We start from the raw sequence: 20,421 nt of genomic DNA, 5'->3' as shown, positions 1-20,421 counted from the left end.
GTGTTTGTTTCAAGTTATAATTGTTGATTCCCGGGAATAAAATGATAGAAATGTATATGCCTATGTTTGTTACAAGTTTACTAAAATTTATTCCTTGGTATAAAATGTTCCTGAGAATAGAAAAAATTTCCCAAGGAAAAGGGTGGGAATAAAGTTCCCATGGAGATGGGAATAAATTCATAAATAGTTTACCTATTATAATCCCTATTTTTATGGTTCCTAGGAATATTATAAAGCTAACCAAAAATATTTTTTCCTAAATTCCTTGGAATAAAATTCCCATCTTTATATTCCAAGGAATGTTATTACTAAGAATAAATTTGATAAACTTCAAACAAACATATACAAAGGTCGGTGAAGTGAATTTTTCATAAATACAATTGGAATAGATCAGAATGAAAATCTACACTTTTTTAAAGTCTTACACAAAATTGTTCAACACATAATCCCGACCAAACTCCATATCTTTACCTTGAGAATCAAAGTTAACCAAAAAAAAAACATTTTTTGAGGAAACGCTGTTAAAGCTGCCAGCCTGCCACAAGCAAAATCTTTATTTGTTTTTTCCTGTTTCTTTGGGACAAGATTGATTCCCCACAACAGTGAGATATTGAAATCTCAATGATTTTCTGTATGATACGTATTTCCTTCAATAAAACCATGAGTTGGATTGGCATCAAGCAATTTTTTAATATTTAATTATTATTACACGTGCATATATACCACTTTTAGAATAAAAACCAATTGGACCAACACAAACAGCATCTAAGAAAGTCAACTAATTATAACTGATTACGTACTGTATTTTGTTTAGTGTTTTTACACTTCTTAAGACATAATCAATGATGTCACTTATGCCATTATTTATCAATAAACTGACAGTATTATATTATTATAGTATTATAGCATTACGATGGTTCATTCTTTATTTGAGGTTGCTTTTCCTTGAAGGATGTCAAATGGTAAATATTAATATTATGTGCAATGTATATCTAGCCGGCATGTTTATGATGGCCACGTTGTCTAAGATTATATGGAATTTGAACATATGAACATGAGCTATATGTCCCTCCAACTTTTACGGCATTGAAAATCCAATGCATCCATGTTACTCTCTCTCTCTCTCTCTCTCTCAATATATATACATACACACACACATCACCATTGTTTATTTTTGTTTCACGTTCATTCAAACTCCAAAGAGAAAGGAAAATGGTCCTTTTGACAACACAAAACAACACCATAAGGAAATTAAGTTAGCAAGTAGCCAGTGATTTTTTGAATACCCTTTTCTCCAAATTTGTTGTTAGTAACTCGGACTAATTGTATCTGTTGTGGTGGGATGGAGGGTGGAGGTAGTTTCAGGATTGGCAGTTCATCAATATGGAGGAACAGTGATGCTGCTGAGATCTTTTCAAATTCTTTCCACCAAGAAGATGATGAAGAAGCTCTTAAATGGGCTGCAATTCAGAAACTTCCTACTTTTGAACGTTTGAGGAAAGGTTTGCTCACTTCACTTCAAGGGGAAGCCACTGAGATCGATGTTGAGAACCTTGGGTTGCAAGAAAGAAAAGATTTACTTGAAAGACTTGTTAGACTTGCTGAAGAAGACAATGAAAAGTTTTTGCTCAAACTCAAGGATCGAATCGACAGGTTAAAATTCAATTTTTTTGTCCTTGCTTTTACAAGAAGTGCTTTTGAAATGCACTAATTAATTTTCTTATCATTGTTTTCTTCTTCCTTGGATGATATCAGAGTAGGAATTGATCTTCCTACAATAGAGGTTCGATTCGAGGGCTTGAATATCGAAGCAGAAGCTCATGTAGGAAATAGGTCTTTGCCTACCTTCACTAACTTCATGGTTAATATAGTGGAGGTAAATAATCAACTCTGATAAATAGTACTAACTTTCTATGTGGTATTTTATTGAAGGGTATTCTAACTAAACAATATGGTTTTTTTTCTTCAACATTTTAATTGTACAGGGCCTGTTGAATTCTCTTCATGTACTTCCAAGTAGAAAACAACATCTAAATATTCTCAAGGATGTTAGTGGAATATTAAAGCCTTCAAGGTATCAATACAAATACTATTCTATTCATTGATTGAACTATAGGTCCTCTTGAACCAATATAACATGTTTCAATTTGCTTCTTTGTAGAATGACATTGCTTTTGGGCCCTCCGAGTTCTGGAAAAACCACACTCCTGTTGGCCTTGGCCGGAAAACTTGATCCAAAATTAAAGGTTAGAACATTAAAAGAAGATACACACATTTTAACTATCTATCATCTATGTACTCATATTTTAGCTCTAGTTTCCAACTTTCGATCTATAGCTAAATTCCTAATATAGTGCGGCTTCATGATCAGTTTTCTGGAAAGGTAACTTATAATGGTCATGAGATGAATGAGTTTGTGCCTCAAAGAACTGCTGCTTATGTGGATCAAAATGATCTTCACATTGGAGAAATGACTGTTAGAGAAACCTTGGCTTTCTCAGCAAGGGTCCAAGGAGTTGGGCCTCGTTATGGTTAGTCCAAACAATTTATTTTTTCTTATCATATAAGTATTTAAGTATAAGCTATTTCTATAACAAAAGATATACTAAAGTAAAACTGTTTTCATATAAGCTATAATCTATTTTCATAACTTCTCTAGGAAAGCTTATGGAAATAAGCTGACAACACCTTATGGACATGTCATAAGTTGTTTCCATAACCTCTTTCAGACAATTTTATAAGTCATTATGTAAGTAGAAAAACTCAAATAAGTCAATCCAAAAAGGCCATAAATTAGAAAGTTTTGACCATGTGTAATATTGTTGTCATTCTGCAGACTTGTTAGCAGAGCTGTCCAGAAGAGAAAAACATGCAAATATCATGCCTGATCCAGACATTGATGTGTACATGAAGGTAATATAGAGTTATTTTATACTTAGTGGATCATCTATTTCTTTTCCATGAAAATAAAAAATGAATGATACTAAAGTGGTTGTCCTTTGGATTCATAATGCTCACAGGCTATAGCAACTGAAGGCCAGAAGGCAAATTTGATAACAGATTATGTCCTAAGGGTAAAATAATTATACTTTCAAAACATGTCACCATGACTACATTGTAATAATATATTTTACAGTCTCTTGTTTCTTTGTTATACATTTGCAGATTTTGGGACTAGAGATATGTGCTGATACTGTTGTAGGAAATGCAATGTTACGAGGTATCTCTGGTGGACAAAAGAAACGCGTTACAACTGGTAAAATAAAAATCCAATTTAAGTCTTAACGTGGATAGTTATGAATCATCTCAATGAATTGATTATTATGAATCTATCAATGCAGGGGAGATGTTGGTTGGACCGGCGAAAGCTCTATTCATGGATGAAATATCTACTGGTTTGGATAGCTCGACAACTTTTCAGATTGTGAATTCAATGAAGCAATTTGTCCACATTCTCAAAGGAACTGCGGTCATCTCGCTCCTTCAGCCACCACCAGAGACTTACAATCTTTTTGACGACATTATTCTACTCTCTGATAGTCACATTATATACCAAGGTCCCCGTGAGCACGTGCTTGAATTTTTCGAATCAATTGGTTTTAAATGTCCTGATAGGAAAGGAGTGGCAGATTTTTTGCAAGAAGTGAGTGTCATTGTGTCTTTTATCATTTTAGTCAAGAGAAGGTTTATACTTTATTCTATGTCATAACAATTTACTATTTTATATGAAAATTATTATGTTTTTATAGGTGACATCAAGGAAAGACCAAGAGCAGTATTGGGAACACAAAGACCAGCCTTATAGATTTGTCACAGCTGAAGAGTTTTCTGAGGCATTTCAATCATTTCATGTTGGCAGAAGACTTGGTGATGAACTTGGTACTGAATTTGACAAGTCTAAGAGCCATCCAGCTGCCTTGACAACCAAGAAATATGGAGTGGGAAAATGGGAATTGTTTAAAGCTTGTTTATCACGAGAATACTTACTTATGAAGCGCAATTCATTCGTCTACATCTTCAAAATTTGCCAAGTAGGTTTACAAAATTTTGACATTTTCATTATAATATTATGTTCCTACCTCAAGTCTTATGTGCTTCTTTTCTAAGCCCTCACAGTTTTCTGAGGTATTATCTATTTTTGGGCCTTGTGTTAGCGGCCAACACTCGGTGGGATTTAGTCCCACATCGGATAGATAGGATTCTTGAGAAGAGTTTATAAAGAGGAGGCACTCATCACTGTACAAGCCAGTTTTGTAAGGATGAGTTAGCCTTAATTTTCGTGTCAGTCTAAGCCATCACAGTTTTGTCCTTCGTTAAAAGGCGCACCCCACTAGGTGTTTATAAACTACCATTAGCCTCGATTCCAAAATAAAATGAGACTTTTTTGATGTACATTATTAAAATCCATTACTGATGACTTCCCTCTCCTTTTAGATATGTATAATGGCAATGATTGCAATGACCATCTTCTTCCGGACTGAGATGCACAGAGATTCGGTGACTCTTGGAGGCATATATGTAGGTGCATTGTTCTATGGCGTTGTTGTGATCATGTTCAATGGAATGGCGGAAATTTCCATGGTAGTTTCAAGACTTCCTGTTTTCTACAAGCAAAGGGGATACCTATTTTTCCCTCCATGGGCATATGCTCTTCCTGCATGGATCCTAAAAATCCCCTTAACTTTTGTGGAAGTTGCTGTTTGGGTATTCCTTACCTACTATGTCATTGGTTTCGATCCATATATTGGAAGGTAAGAGTAAAATGTTTTTACTTTTTGCAAGTCATAAACGTACTTGTGAATTGGGTCTTCGTTTGGATAAACAACTTAATTAAGCATTTATCATGTAAACGCTTATATATAAGCTATTTTTATAATTAAAGACAAAATAAAAGACCATTTTTTTTCATATAAGCTATCGTTGAGTGCTTATTGGTATAAGTTGAAAACAGTCTATGAGCATGCAGAAATTGTTTTCATAAGTACTTCCAAACAGTCTCACGGGTGTTTTTCCTGTTATATAAGCTCAAATAAGCAATTCCAAACAAGCCCTCGTCCTTTACCTTTTTTTCCCTCATAATATTGTATATTCTCATATTCTACTAAACAAAGAATGATATTCATTTCTCTATATACTTCCTAACGCAGGTTTTTCAGACAATATCTTATTCTTGTACTAGTAAACCAGATGGCTTCTGCATTATTCAGATTCATTGCAGCAGTTGGGAGGGACATGACAGTGGCTCTAACATTTGGATCATTTGCACTTTCCATCCTTTTTGCTATGAGTGGTTTTGTCCTATCAAAAGGTATCATGAATCTAAAACAAATAAACAATCACATTGTTTGTCTCATTATGTTCTATCCTATAAGATTTCTCTTCTCTTTTCTTTGCTTATGCTCACAGACAGAATAAAAAAATGGTGGATATGGGGATTTTGGATATCACCCATGATGTATGGACAAAACGCCATGGTAAATAATGAGTTCCTTGGGAATAAATGGAAACATGTAAGTTTTTTTACTATTTTTTATTTTTTATTTTCTACGACTTCCTTATCATATAAATAACCTGATGTACCGCCAAAGTCTAGGGCAAGTGTTTGAATTCGATTTTTCTTCATCGAGAAATCCAAATAATCTGATGTCTTGATATATATTTTCTTATGGAAGGTTCTTCCTAACTCTACGGATCCAATAGGAGTTGAAGTTTTGAAATCTCGCGGATACTTCACTGAGTCATACTGGTACTGGATAGGTGTTGGTGCTTTGATTGGATATACATTACTTTTCAACTTTGGCTATATCCTTGCCCTCACTTTCTTGAATCGTGAGTATCTTCACCTTAGATGTGTAATAAAGCAGATGAGCCTACAGTTCAATGTACTGATATAATACAAAATTGATCATGCAGCACTTGGGAAGCATCAAACTGTTATACCAGATGAATCTCAAAGCGATGGGCAAATTGGTGGTGGCAGAAAAAGAACTAATGTATTGAAATTCATAAAGGATAGTTTTTCACAACACTCAAATAAAGGTACTTTAATTCAATAACTCATGATTGAATGTTGTATTTTAATTCACAAAATACATTACGGTCAAGTAACATTGGATCTACTTCACAGTGAGAAATGGAGAAATTAGAAGCGGAAGCACCTCTCCTAGTACTTCATCCGATAGACAAGAAAGAGTTGCTGCAGAGACAAATCATAGTAGGAAAAGAGGAATGGTTCTCCCTTTTGAACCACATTCAATCACCTTTGATGAAGTTACATATTCTGTAGACATGCCACAGGTGATGTAGAAACCAATTAAGTAAAGATTTTGACTTTCATACACCGTCAGCAAATCACAGTCAATGATCTGACAGTTATTATCCAAAAATAAATTGGCAAAATATCATAATGAACTTTCAAAAGTATTATTTTGAAGAAATGAATATTAAATACTTGAACTGAACTCGCAGGAAATGCGAAACCGAGGTGTTGTTGAGGATAAGTTGGTTCTTTTGAAGGGTGTAAGTGGAGCTTTCAGACCTGGTGTTCTCACTGCTCTGATGGGTGTGACTGGTGCAGGCAAAACAACTCTGATGGATGTACTTTCTGGTAGAAAAACTGGTGGATATATTGGTGGGAACATCACAATATCTGGCTATCCAAAGAAGCAAGATACCTTTGCAAGAATTTCAGGATACTGTGAGCAAACTGATATCCATTCTCCTCATGTTACTGTCTATGAATCTTTGCTCTATTCAGCATGGCTCCGATTGTCCCCTGACATCAATGCTGAAACCAGAAAGGTTAGTATTTTAATCACTTGAGATTTTACCATTCATTGGAATTATTATGTTAAAGTTTGAAAATGACTTATGCTTGTAGATGTTCATTGAGGAAGTAATGGAACTTGTGGAACTGAAACCACTGCAAAACGCAATAGTAGGACTACCTGGTGTTAGCGGTCTCTCAACGGAGCAGCGCAAAAGGCTGACTATTGCAGTTGAGTTGGTTGCTAATCCTTCTATAATATTCATGGATGAGCCAACTTCTGGACTTGATGCAAGAGCTGCAGCTATTGTTATGAGAACAGTTAGGAACACAGTAGACACCGGAAGAACAGTTGTTTGTACCATCCACCAGCCTAGCATTGATATATTTGAATCTTTTGATGAGGTGATAAAAAAGGAAGAATTCAAGAAAATAAGAATTTTTTGTTTTTTTTCTTCTATTGCAAAGCTTCTAATATTTATGTCACAACGAACCGCAGCTTTTGTTACTAAAGCAAGGAGGGAAAGAGATATATGTGGGGTCACTTGGACATAATTCTTCCAATTTAATCAGCTACTTTGAGGTAGGTAGAATATAGATATAGATATCCAGTGAAAAGTACGGAATTCTGAATTCATTTTTATGGTTCAAATCATTATCTTTTTGTTAATAGCTCAATACGTCCATACTTTTATGTTGAAGGGAATCCATGGTGTTAACAAGATCAAAGAGGGTTATAATCCAGCAACATGGATGTTGGAAATCACAAATTCATCTAAAGAAGTAGATTTGGGGATTGATTTTGCAGAGGTGTACAAAAATTCAGATTTATACAGGTATTTTCACTTATATATAATCTAATCAAACTATAGAAATCGAAAATAATCAACTAGAAAGCACCGACTAGAGAAAAGTACATGAGGTATTTCATTCAAACCATATTCATATATAAACTATAAGTAGTTTTCATAGGCCATCCTAGAAAACTTATGGTATGAAGTATATTAGAGTGTATGTTGATATAAAATGTACTTGAAACATTTTGTTTCAGGAGAAACAAAACACTTATCGAAGAATTGAGTACTCCAGCTTCTGGTTCGAAAGATCTTTATTTTACTTCACAGTACTCGAGATCCTTTTGGACACAATGTATGGCTTGTTTATGGAAACAACATTGGTCTTACTGGCGCAATCCTGTATACACTGCCATAAGATTTCTGTACTCAACCTCCGTAGCTGTTTTGCTTGGAACCATGTTTTGGAACCTTGGCTCCAATATGTAAGATAAATTGGAAAACTAGAAATGTTTACTCTTGTATTTGTATAACTTATTTTAACCAACAATAAAATTGCATATCAAATTGTTGCAGTGAAAAGGAACAAGATCTTTTTAATGCCATGGGGTCCATGTATTCAGCCGTTCTCCTAATTGGCATCAAGAATAGTAATGCTGTGCAGCCAGTGGTAGCTGTTGAAAGAACGGTCTTTTATCGAGAAAGAGCAGCCGGAATGTATTCAGCTTTTCCATATGCTTTTGCTCAGGCAAGTATACCTTATTTTAGAATCATGTCTTTTGTTTGACTGCTGCAATATCCTGCTAAATAAATCAATATCCCAAACAAAAATGAAGAACATCTAATTCACTTATAAAAGATAGGTTCTGATACCATCTTAGATGCGTTTAATATCTTAAAGAGCATTAACAAAAGTTAAAAATTTATTTAATGAGGAATTCATCTGTGTAAGTAATTCATCTGTGTTTTTTTTTTCTTTCTTAATATACATCTTCTCTTGCATTGCAGGTTGTAATTGAGCTTCCACATGTTTTTGTACAATCTGTGGTCTATGGATTTATAGTTTATGCTATGATTGGTTTTGAGTGGTCTGTGGTTAAAGTTTTGTGGTACCTGTTCTTCATGTATTTCACCTTCCTCTATTTTACCTTCTATGGTATGATGGCAGTGGCCATGACCCCAAACAACCACATTTCAACTATAGTTTCCTCTGCTTTCTATTCAGTATGGAATCTCTTCTCAGGATTCATAGTTCCAAGACCTGTAAGTTTGAACTTCCTTAAATTCTTAGGGCATTTTAATTTCATGTTTTTGTAAAATGATAATATATAGTGTCACTTTATAGTAGCATATAGCTAATTTATAGTACATTGTTTTTCTTGCTGGCTTTGGCTAACAGAGAATTCCAGTGTGGTGGAGGTGGTACAGTTGGGCCAATCCAGTGGCTTGGAGTTTGTATGGATTGGTGGCTTCACAATATGGAGATTTAAAACAAAACATTGAAACCAGTGATAGAAGCCAAACAGTGAAAGATTTTCTGAGAAATTACTTTGGTTTCAAGCATGATTTTCTAGGAATGGTTGCTCTTGTCAATGTTGCATTTCCAATAGCATTTGCTTTGGTGTTTGCCATAGCAATCAAGATGTTTAATTTCCAAAGGCGTTAAGAACATTCAATTTTACATTTTTGTATAGGAATTCCATCTAAAGAATAAAATATCCCACATCCTTTATTTTATATACATATTGTATTTTCCAGAACTTTAGTTAGATATGTTCGGGTAGTCAATTATACTCCCTATGTAAATCTGAAGACATGATTACATGAATATAGTCAAATTTTTAGGTATAGGTACTGTGCGATTTTATGTTATTAACATGGATATTGTGAGTTTGTTCGCAGATTCATCCTTTTTTTTAGCGACTTTGAATTTGTATTGTTTGAATATCGTTTATTTTTGTCCAAAAAAAAAATTAATTTCCTTTCTTTTATAAAAATAAAATAAAATAGTTTCCCTTCCCCAATTATTTTTACAAAACCGCTAATTTCATCAAATATTTAAAATTTCGTTTGCTAACTTATTCTTAATCAAGTAACTTATTTATTATCAAGATCATTGCTATGTACATAATCATCAATAGTGTCTTTTTTGCCAAAAAAAAATTGTTATCAATTTATAAATACCTAGTTTTCATCATCGTTTAATGATGACTAATCTTTATCGGGACAAGACGTCTCACCATTTGCTTAAAGAGTTCAAAAACCAGCAATTCTTTTTACAAAAAAAAACCCAGCAATTCATTGTTGGTTAAGAATAATATTATTTGGTTTAATAAAAATAATATTATTTTTTGGTAGAAATTATTTATTTATGTGAATGGTGTAATAGTGTAGTAATACTCAAAAAATATCTTTTGCAGAATGTTAGAGACGAGATATACACAAATCACCATGTTGAGTTTTTGCCTTTTACAACAAGCTTTTTTCCAATAAATATAGTTGGAACCGATCAGAAGGAAAATCAACATTGTTAAAACTTTTCTGTTTTGAGGAAATACCGTTAAAGTTTCTATCCTGCCACAAACAAAATCTTTATTTGTTTTTCCTGTTTCTTTGGTACGATATTGTTTTCCAACAACAAGATATTGAAATCTCAGCCACACTGAAAGATACTTTTGTCCCATGAGTTAGGCTATTTATTTTATTTATCCAAAAACTGAAACTATTTTATTATAGTACTATGATATGATGATGATGATTCACTATTATTTGAGGCTGCTTTACCCTAAAAGAAGTAAAAAGGAAAATAATAATAAACTGTACAATGTAATATAGCTTGCATGTTTCGTGCCTCAAACTATATGGAATATGAACATATGAAAATCTCCCATGTTACTTCCTCTCTCTAAATATACAAACATCACATTCATCCAAATTCCAAAGAGAAAGGAAAAGGGTTCTTAGTATTTTTGTTTCACATTGTCTATTCTTAGTATTTTTGGATGATGGAGGGTGAAGCTAGTTTCAGGATTAGTAGTTCATCAATATGGAGGAACAGTGATGCTGCTGAGATTTTTTCTAATTCTTTTCGCCAAGAAGATGATGAAGAAGCTCTTAAATGGGCTGCCATTCAGAAACTTCCTACTTTTGCACGTTTAAGGAAAGGTTTGCTCTCTTTGCTGCAAGGGGAAGCCACTGAGATCGATGTTGAGAAGCTTGGGTTGCAAGAAAGAAAAGATTTACTTGAAAGACTTGTTAGACTTGCTGAAGAGGACAATGAGAAGTTTTTGCTCAAACTCAAGGATCGAATCGACAGGTTCGAATTCAATTTTCCCTCTTTTGATTTAAAAAAAGAATGCTTTTGAAATACATTGATTTATTTTCTTGTCATCATTTTCTTCTTTCTTGGGATGATATCAGAGTTGGAATTGATCTTCCTACGATAGAGGTTCGATTCGAGCACCTGAATATCGAAGCAGAAGCTAATGTAGGAAGCAGGTCTTTGCCTACCTTCACTAACTTCATGGTTAATATAGTACTGGTAAAGTACCAACTTTTATAAATTTTAAATTTTTTTTTTATAAACTGCAAATTTCTATGTTATTTTTTATTGAAGCGATTCTAACTAAACATTTTGGTTTCTTACTTTGACATTTTCATTTGAAAGGGCCTATTGAACTCTCTTCATGTGCTTCCAAGTAGAAAACAACATCTAAATATTCTCAGGGAGGTTAGTGGAATAATAAAGCCTTCAAGGTACCATTACAAATAATGTTCTATTCATTGATTTCTCTTTGGACATTTTTAATCAGTATAACATGTTTCAATTTGGATCTTTTCAGAATAACATTGCTTTTGGGTCCTCCAAGTTCTGGAAAAACCACAATTCTGTTGGCCTTGGCTGGAAAACTCGATCCAAAATTGAAGGTTAGAACATTAAAAGGATGCCACACACACATCATATATTATCTATATTTTCAATCTTCAATCTCTAGAAATTGGTAAGATGGTGTGGCTTCATGATCAGGTTTCTGGAAAGGTGACTTATAATGGTCATGAGATGGGTGAGTTTGTCCCCCAAAGAACTGCCGCTTATGTGGATCAAAATGACCTTCACATTGGAGAAATGACTGTTAGAGAAACCTTGGCCTTCTCGGCAAGGGTCCAAGGAGTTGGGCCGCGTTATGGTTAGTTTACAAGATTGCTTTTTGCTTATATTCAGTATTGAAAACACAAGATCAAGTGTTAAAGACTTGTTTAGATAGATAGCTTAATTAAGCGCAGCATAAACGCTTTTCGCACAAGTGTTTATGTATAAGATATAAGTTGTTTCCATAAGTTATCCTGGAGAGCTTATGAAAATAAGTTTGTTAAAACTGACAGACATGTCATAAGTTATTTCCATAAGCTCTCTAAAACTGTCTCGCAAGTGCTTATGCTAGTAGATAAACTCAAATAAGTCAACCCAAAGAGATCCTTAATTATAAAGTTTTGACCATGTGTAATATTGTTGTCATTCTGCAGACTTGTTAGCAGAGCTGTCCAGAAGAGAAAAACATGCAAATATCATGCCTGATCCAGACATTGATGTGTACATGAAGGTAATAAAGGGGCTCTTTTGTACTTTGTGGATCATCTATTCCTTTTCCAATACAAATAAAAATGACTGATAATAATGTGGTTTCCCTTTTGATTCATGATGGTCAGGCTATAGCAACTGAAGGCCAGAAAGCAAATTTGATAACAGATTATGTACTAAGGGTAAAATAATTTTTACTTTCAAAACCATCTTTAGTCACCATAATAACTACATTGTAATACTATGTTTGAAATTCCTTTGTTTCTTTGTTATACATTTTCAGATTTTGGGACTAGAGATATGTGCTGATACTGTTGTAGGAAATGCAATGTTACGAGGTATCTCTGGTGGACAAAAGAAACGCGTTACAACAGGTAAAAAAAACAAAACCAATTTCAATATTAACGCGGATCGTGATTAATCATCTCAATAAATTGATATTATGAATCTATAAGTGTAGGGGAGATGTTAGTTGGACCGACTAAAGCTCTATTCATGGATGAAATATCTACTGGTTTGGATAGCTCAACAACTTTTCAAATTGTGAATTCAATAAAGCAGTATGTACACATTCTCAAAGGAACGGCTGTCATCTCACTCCTTCAGCCACCACCAGAGACATTCAATCTTTTTGATGAAATTATTCTACTCTCTGATAGTCACATTATATACCAAGGTCCCCGTGAGCACGTGCTTGAATTTTTCGAATCAATCGGTTTTAAATGTCCTGATAGGAAAGGAGTGGCAGATTTTTTGCAAGAAGTGAGTGTCATTGTGTCTTCTCTCATTTTTTGAAAAAGAAGCTTTTATAATTTATACTGTGTAATGAGAATTTGATTTTTGCGGTGAAAATTGTTATGTTATAGGTGACATCAAGGAAAGACCAAGAGCAGTACTGGGAACACAAGGATCAACCATATAGATTTATCACAGCTGAAGAGTTTTCTGAGGCATTTCAATCCTTTCATGTTGGCAGAAGACTTGGCGATGAACTTGGTACTGAATTTGACAAGTCTAAGAGCCACCCAGCTGCCTTGACAACCAAGAAATATGGAGTTGGAAAATGGGAACTTTTTAAAGCTTGTTTATCAAGAGAATATTTACTTATGAAGCGCAACTCATTTGTCTATATCTTCAAGATTTTCCAAGTAGGTTTGGAATTTGGACATTTTCATTTTATATCATAGAAAAATGTTATTTTGACATATACACCATTTTCGTTGTTCATCCTTTATTAGACGGTTAATGTATTTCAAAATGAAATTCAAGTATATGGTAAATTACGTTCAATAGATAGTTAATGAATATAACAAATTGTTGTAACTCATTAACCATCTGGTGATTGTGATTAACCGTGTATTTGAAATTCATAAACCATGTAATGAATAAATGCACAGTGTCGTATCAAAATATCATTGTGTTCAAATTAATATGAAATCTATTAACCATCTACTGAACTAATTAACCATGTTTTTTTTTTATCAAAGCGAATGCAATAAATTGCAAACCAGGATTAAGGCCTGAACCTTTTTACACAAAAGAAATAAAGGAAGCCTAAGGCTATCCTATAGCAACAAAGGAACAAAAAACTGACAAGAGCCTGCCAAGATAAGCAGAGAGCTGCAGATACACCCCTAAAGAGTCAAATCAGCCAATGCATAAAAAAATGCACAATCGAATTAACCATGTATTTAAACTTTGTTTGGAAAAAAAAAATTGAATAATTTGACTAATGTGTTTGGAAATTATCTAATGCAATGTATGTGCGCATTATTCAAATCCATTACTGATAGTTTCCCTATCCTTTTAGCTATGTGTAATGGCAATGATTGCAATGACCATCTTCTTCCGGACAGAGATGCACAGAGATTCATTGACTCATGGAGGCATATATGTAGGTGCAATATTCTATGGTGTTGTTACGATCATGTTCAATGGAATGGCTGAAATTTCCATGGTAGTTTCAAGACTTCCTGTTTTCTACAAGCAAAGGGGATACCTCTTCTTCCCTCCATGGGCATATGCTCTTCCTGAATGGATCCTAAAAATCCCCTTGTCTTTTGTGGAAGTGGCTGTTTGGGTATTCCTCACTTACTATGTCATTGGTTTTGATCCATATATTGGAAGGTAAGAGTGATTTGTTTATAAAATTCCTATGTGAACTTGTAAATTGCCATGTTTGGATAAACAACTTAATTAAGTGCTTATCATATAACTGCTTTTGTATAAGCTATTTCGATAATAAAAGTGAAAATAAATTCAAATTGTTTTCATATAAGCTATCCTCGGGAGCTTGTCAAAATAAGCTGAAAACAGCTTATGGACATGTCATAAGTTGTTTCCGTAAACTCTTATGTGACATTTTTGGAATTTTTCCCTCATCTCACTGTCTATTCTTATCCTAATAAACATTAATGATGTGCGTTATTCTTTCTGCAGATTTTTTAGGCAATACCTTATTCTTGTACTAGTACACCAGATGGCTTCTGCGTTATTCAGATTCATTGCAGCTGTTGGGAGGGACATGACAGTGGCTCTAACATTTGGATCATTTGCACTTGCCATTCTTTTTGCAATGAGTGGTTTTGTCCTATCAAAAGGTATCATGAATCTAAAACAAATAAACAATCACAGTGTTTGTCTCTCTATCCTAAGCGTTCTACTCTCTTTTATTTGCTTTATGCTCGCAGACAGTATAAAAAAATGGTGGATATGGGCATTTTGGATATCACCTATGATGTATGCACAAAATGCCATGGTAAATAATGAGTTCCTTGGGAATAAATGGAAACGTGTAAGTTTTTTTTTTTTTTTTTTTTACTATTTTGCATGTTCATTTTGCAATGACTTCCTTATCATATAAATAATCTGATGATGTCTTAATATATGTTGTCTTATGAAAGGTTCTCCCTAACTCAACGGAACCGATAGGAGTTGAAGTTTTGAAATCTCACGGATTCTTTAGTGAGCCATACTGGTACTGGATAGGTGTTGGTGCTTTGATTGGATATACATTAATCTTCAACTTTGGATATATCCTTGCTCTCACTTTCTTGAATCGTAAGTTTCTTCACCTTAAATGTTTAATAAAAAGTTAAGACAAACTCACTTATTAATACTACAAAATTGATTATGCAGCACTTGGGAAGCATCAAACTGTTATACCAGAGGAATCTCAAATCAGAAAAAGAGCTGATGTATTGAAGTTCATAAAGGATAGCTTTTCACAACACTCAAATAGATGTACTTTCATCTCATAAATAACTACTGAAAATTTAGTAATGTCTTGATGAGTAATTGTTGATTTCAATTCTTATAAAAACTTATGGATAACATTGGAGCTACTTCACAGTGAGAAACGGCAAAAGCAGAAGCGGAAGCATCTCTCCTAGTACTTTACCTGGTAGGAAAGAAACAGTTGGTGTAGAGACAAACCATAGAAGGAAAAGAGGAATGGTTCTTCCATTTGAACCACATTCAATCACCTTTGATGAAGTTTCATATTCTGTAGACATGCCACAGGTAATGTAGAAACCGAATAAATAAAGAGTTTAATTTTGATACATTGCCTGTGTTAAAAGTTTTACACTGTCAGCAAACTTCTTTCAATCATATGTGTGACTATAGAAGAAGTTATAATAAACTTACACGTTCCTAATGATCTAACGGTTATAATTGATTGATAGTATAAAACATATTTACACTGACAAAACATTATTTTGAACTTTCAAAGCATATTGTGAAGTAAAGAACTAAAGATTGTTAAATCCTTGGACTGAACTTGCAGGAAATGAGAACCCGAGGTGTTGTTGAGAATATGTTGGTTCTTTTGAAAGGTCTCAGTGGAGCTTTCAGACCAGGTGTTCTCACTGCTCTGATGGGCGTCACGGGTGCAGGCAAAACAACTCTGATGGATGTGCTTTCTGGTAGAAAAACTGGTGGATATATTGGTGGGAACATCACAATTTCTGGCTATCCAAAGAAGCAAGATACCTTTGCAAGAATTTCAGGATACTGTGAGCAAACTGATATCCATTCTCCTTATGTTACTGTCTATGAATCTTTGCTCTATTCAGCATGGCTCCGGTTGTCTCCAGACATCAATGCTGAAACCAGGAAGGTTAGTATTTTAATCACTTCAGATTTTACGAACTACTTCATTGTTTTATCAATGCTGCTAAGTTTGAAACTGACCTATGCTTGCAGATGTTCATTGAAGAAGTCATGGAACTTGTGGAACTGAAACCACTGCGGAACGCATTAGTAGGACTACCTGGTGTTAGCAGTCTCTCAACGGAGCAGCGCAAAAGGCTGACTATTGCAGTTGAGTTGGTTGCTAATCCTTCTATAATATTCATGGATGAGCCAACTTCTGGACTTGATGCAAGGGCTGCAGCTATTGTTATGAGAACAGTTAGGAACACAGTAGACACTGGAAGAACAGTTGTTTGTACCATTCACCAACCTAGCATTGATATATTTGAATCTTTTGATGAGGTGATAGAAGTAAAAGTTCAAGAAATTAATGATATTTTGTTTGTTCTCTTCCATTGCTGATTTTTAATATTTTTGTCACAACAAAATGCAGCTTTTCCTACTTAAGCAAGGAGGGCAAGAGATATATGTGGGGCCACTTGGACATAATTCTTCCAATTTAATCAGCTACTTTGAGGTAGGTAGAATATAGATATAGATATCCATTGAAAAGTAGGGAATACTGAATTCATTTTTATGCTTTAAATTATTATCATCTTGTGAACATTACAAAATGTACATACTTGTCTTGAAGGGAATAAAAGGTGTTAGCAAGATTAAATACGGTTATAATCCAGCAACATGGATGTTGGAAGTCACCACTTCATCTAAAGAAAGGGAATTGGGGATTGATTTTGCAGAGGTGTACAAAAATTCAGAGTTATACAGGTATTTTCACTGGTATGCACAATCTAATCAAACTATAGAAATGGAAAATAATCTACTACAACTGTTTCAGGAGAAACAAAGCACTTATCAAAGAATTGAGTACTCCAGCACCTTGTTCGAAAGATCTTTATTTTACTTCACAGTACTCGAGATCCTTTTGGACACAATGTATGGCTTGTTTGTGGAAACAACATTGGTCCTACTGGCGCAATCCTGTATACACTGCCATAAGATTTATGTACTCGACCGCGGTAGCTGTTATGCTTGGAACCATGTTTTGGAACCTTGGCTCCAAAATGTAAGATCAAATTGAAAAACTAGAAATGTTTACTCGTGTCAGTATAACTTTTTTTTTTATCTAACAATTATATTTGATATCCAAATATTCTAGTGAAAAAGTACAAGATCTTTTTAATGCCATGGGGTCAATGTATTCTGCTGTTCTCCTAATTGGAATCAAGAATGGTAATGCAGTGCAGCCAGTGGTTTCTGTTGAAAGAACAGTCTTTTATAGAGAAAGAGCGGCTGGAATGTATTCAGCTTTGCCGTATGCTTTTGCTCAGGCAAGAATCTCTTATTTCAAAATCTCCTCTTTCGTTTGACTGCTGCAATGTTCTCCTAAATCAATTAATATTCTAAATCCGCTCCACAAACCAACTTAAGAAAAAATAGGTTCTGATATGTCTTTACTATCTTAAAGAACATAAAGAAAATTTAATAATTTATTCATTTAGTAATTTGGAAGGTTATTAGGAAGAGTTCATCTGTGTTCTTTTTTTCTTATCTACATCTATTGCATTGCAGGTTGTAATTGAGCTTCCACATGTTTTTGTACAGTCTGTGGTCTATGGATTTATAGTTTATGCTATGATTGGTTTTGAGTGGACTTTGGTTAAATTTTTGTGGTGCCTATTCTTCATGTACTTCACCTTCCTCTACTTTACCTTCTATGGTATGATGTCAGTGGCCATGACTCCAAACAATCACATTTCCATTATAGTTTCCTCTGCATTCTACTCAATATGGAATCTCTTCTCAGGATTCATAGTCCCAAGACCAGTAAGTTTTGACTTCCTTAAATTCTTGGTGCTTTTTAATTTCATGTTTTTTGACCACGAGGTATCAGCTCATTGGTAAACGTACCTTTGTAACCTCAAGAGACTGTCAAAGACGGTTGTAAAATAATATGGCACTTTATTTCACAATAGTTTCTCCTTTTCCAACTTCTTTCTAAAAATAATTCAAGCCTTTGTTAACAGAGAATTCCAGTGTGGTGGAGGTGGTACAGTTGGGCAAATCCAGTGGCATGGAGTTTATACGGATTGGTGACTTCACAATATGGAGATGTAAAACAAAACATTGAAACCAGTGATGGAAGACAAACAGTGGAAGATTTTCTGAGAAATTACTTTGGTTTCAAGCATGATTTTCTAGGAGTGGTTGCTCTTGTCAATGTTGCATTTCCAATAGTTTTTGCTTTGGTCTTTGCCTTATCAATCAAGATGTTCAATTTCCAAAGGCGATAAGAACATTCAATTTTAACTTTTTTGTATAGGAATTCCATCTAAAGAAGAAATTTACATATTGTATCATGGATAGAGATTAGATGGTCTAAGTGACATTTGATATATTTCATATATATGTTAGGATGCAGGTCCGATGTCATGTAAGTACAACTCAAATGGTAAAATGTTGCATGAATATTTGATATGTTGGGATGCAGGTTCGGACCTGCAATTCTCCACGTCTCAACACAGTGGGTATGCATTTCGCCTCTAAACTATTAAAAAAAGTGAGTGATTTTGAGGTGGTTTCTACTATTTTATGAAAATTATTTTTACCACCAAGGTTTGAAATCAATGTATTTATGGGTATCAAAGAGCTTAATTAACGGAGAAACTCACACGCAAATGTATTTTGAACAAGAAACAGGGCCGGCCCTAGGGATAGGCCGCGGGTGCGACAGTCTAGGGCCCATGCTCGTAGGGACCCAATTTTTATTTGGGTTAATTAAGTTTTTAGTCCCTATAAATATTTAGAATTTTGTTTTTAGTCCCTACAAAATAAAATCACACTTTTTAATCCCTATAAAATTTTTCATCAACATTTTTAGTCCTTATAAAATTTTTCATAAGCATTTTTAGTCCCTATAAATTTTTTCCATCAGCAGTTTTAGTCCCTAAAATGCTTAAGGAAAATGTCACAGGGACTAAAAAGTGTGATTTTATTTTGTAGGGACTAAAAACAAAACTGTGAACATTTATAGGGACTAAAAACTTAATTAACCCTTTTTATTTTGTAGACGGGTGTATAAAGTGATACATGGTTAATAATAGTGGGTGGATATAGCAAATATCATAAAGAGGGCCCAAATATTTATCAGACTTAAGTCCATTAGCCCTTCACCCTTTTTTTTACAACTTAGCAGAATTCGCTTTTCACACCCCAGCATTTCATTAGCCAAACTTCAAAAAATGAGAAGTAAAACCTAAAATGCAGAAGAAAATAAGATTGGGAAAGTCGAATTAAGAGTGTTAAAGTTATTAGATTTCATTGTCCCCAAATAAGATCGGCTTTGTTAGAATTATATGAATGTTGTGATAATGATGTAAATACAAAGAGTGGTGTGGAGAGTTTGATTAATATATTAATATGGTTAGCAAAAAGTTGCAATCTATGTCTATGTGCATTGACGCTACCATAAAACAATTAGAATCTATGCTATCATATTTTGAAAACTATCAAAAGGTAGGTTTTACAAAAATATGATCTAGCAAAAAGTGTTGTACTTGAAATGAATGTTGAACCCATCTTTCCAACAAAGCAACGTGTGATTAGAAGAAAAAAAATATTTTTGAGAGAACAATGAGGAACATGAAAACTAGTCACACAAAAAAATATTTATGATGTATTATAAAAGGAGTCTTTTTATCAAACTTGGTCTAAGACCCATAAAATGTTAGTTTTATGACAAGAAATCACTATTTTTAATCATTGTGTTTATGTTTTAAGAGGTCACATTAACCCGACACTTCAAAGATTATCAAACGTTATTGAAGATACCACTAAATAGCTCATACGGTAAAAAGAAAGCCAAACAGACAAATTTGTTGTGCTCGTGTGCATTCAAATTGCAATATTTCTTTTCTCCACATTTGATGTGGGTAAGTTTGGTTATCAACTCTCTAAAACAAAAAAAATAAACAACCATTTTATTTCTTGAAATTGTAAGTATATGCAAATTTGAGACTCTAAATTTAAGAAATATCAAATTGTTCACTAAATTTTTCAACGTCAATCAAAAAGCTTCTTTTAGAGGTCATAGAGCACCTCTAATAAAAGTTGAAATGAAATACATA

The 20,421-nt window shown here is 34.0% G+C and overlaps 1 protein-coding gene across 4 annotated transcripts; it reads left to right on the top strand.

The window, feature by feature from the left end:
• The first annotated feature begins 1,066 nt into the window (after positions 1–1,066).
• LOC11444776 (pleiotropic drug resistance protein 1) lies at positions 1,067–18,829 on the top strand. Of its 4 annotated transcripts, none has more exons than XM_039828217.1 (24): positions 1,067–1,653; positions 1,756–1,876; positions 1,986–2,074; positions 2,162–2,246; positions 2,372–2,531; positions 2,837–2,913; positions 3,021–3,074; positions 3,166–3,256; positions 3,342–3,643; positions 3,750–4,031; positions 4,435–4,751; positions 5,148–5,308; positions 5,407–5,510; positions 5,673–5,829; positions 5,914–6,039; positions 6,128–6,297; positions 6,469–6,801; positions 6,881–7,171; positions 7,266–7,349; positions 7,469–7,602; positions 7,818–8,045; positions 8,137–8,308; positions 17,867–18,121; positions 18,322–18,772. In XM_039828217.1, the coding sequence occupies exons 1-24, from the start codon at positions 1,343–1,345 to the stop codon at positions 18,586–18,588; spliced, it is 4,371 nt and encodes a 1,456-aa protein (XP_039684151.1). In that variant the 5' UTR covers positions 1,067–1,342; the 3' UTR covers positions 18,589–18,772. The 4 variants fall into 4 exon arrangements, with proteins under 4 accessions (XP_039684151.1, XP_003625399.2, XP_003625400.2 ...); XM_003625351.4 differs by lacking the exons at positions 17,867–18,121; positions 18,322–18,772 and adding exons at positions 8,569–8,823; positions 8,960–9,461 and having other exon boundaries at positions 1,079–1,653; XM_039828218.1 differs by lacking the exons at positions 1,067–1,653; positions 1,756–1,876; positions 1,986–2,074; ... (17 more) ...; positions 7,818–8,045; positions 8,137–8,308 and adding exons at positions 10,319–10,876; positions 10,981–11,101; positions 11,228–11,316; ... (17 more) ...; positions 17,133–17,360; positions 17,454–17,625 and having other exon boundaries at positions 18,322–18,829.
• The last annotated feature ends 1,592 nt before the right edge of the window (positions 18,830–20,421 follow it).

This window comes from Medicago truncatula, chromosome 7 (assembly GCF_003473485.1).
Source record: "Medicago truncatula cultivar Jemalong A17 chromosome 7, MtrunA17r5.0-ANR, whole genome shotgun sequence".
Lineage (NCBI taxonomy): Eukaryota > Viridiplantae > Streptophyta > Magnoliopsida > Fabales > Fabaceae > Medicago > Medicago truncatula.
This window is presented reverse-complemented; position numbering and strand designations above follow the sequence as displayed.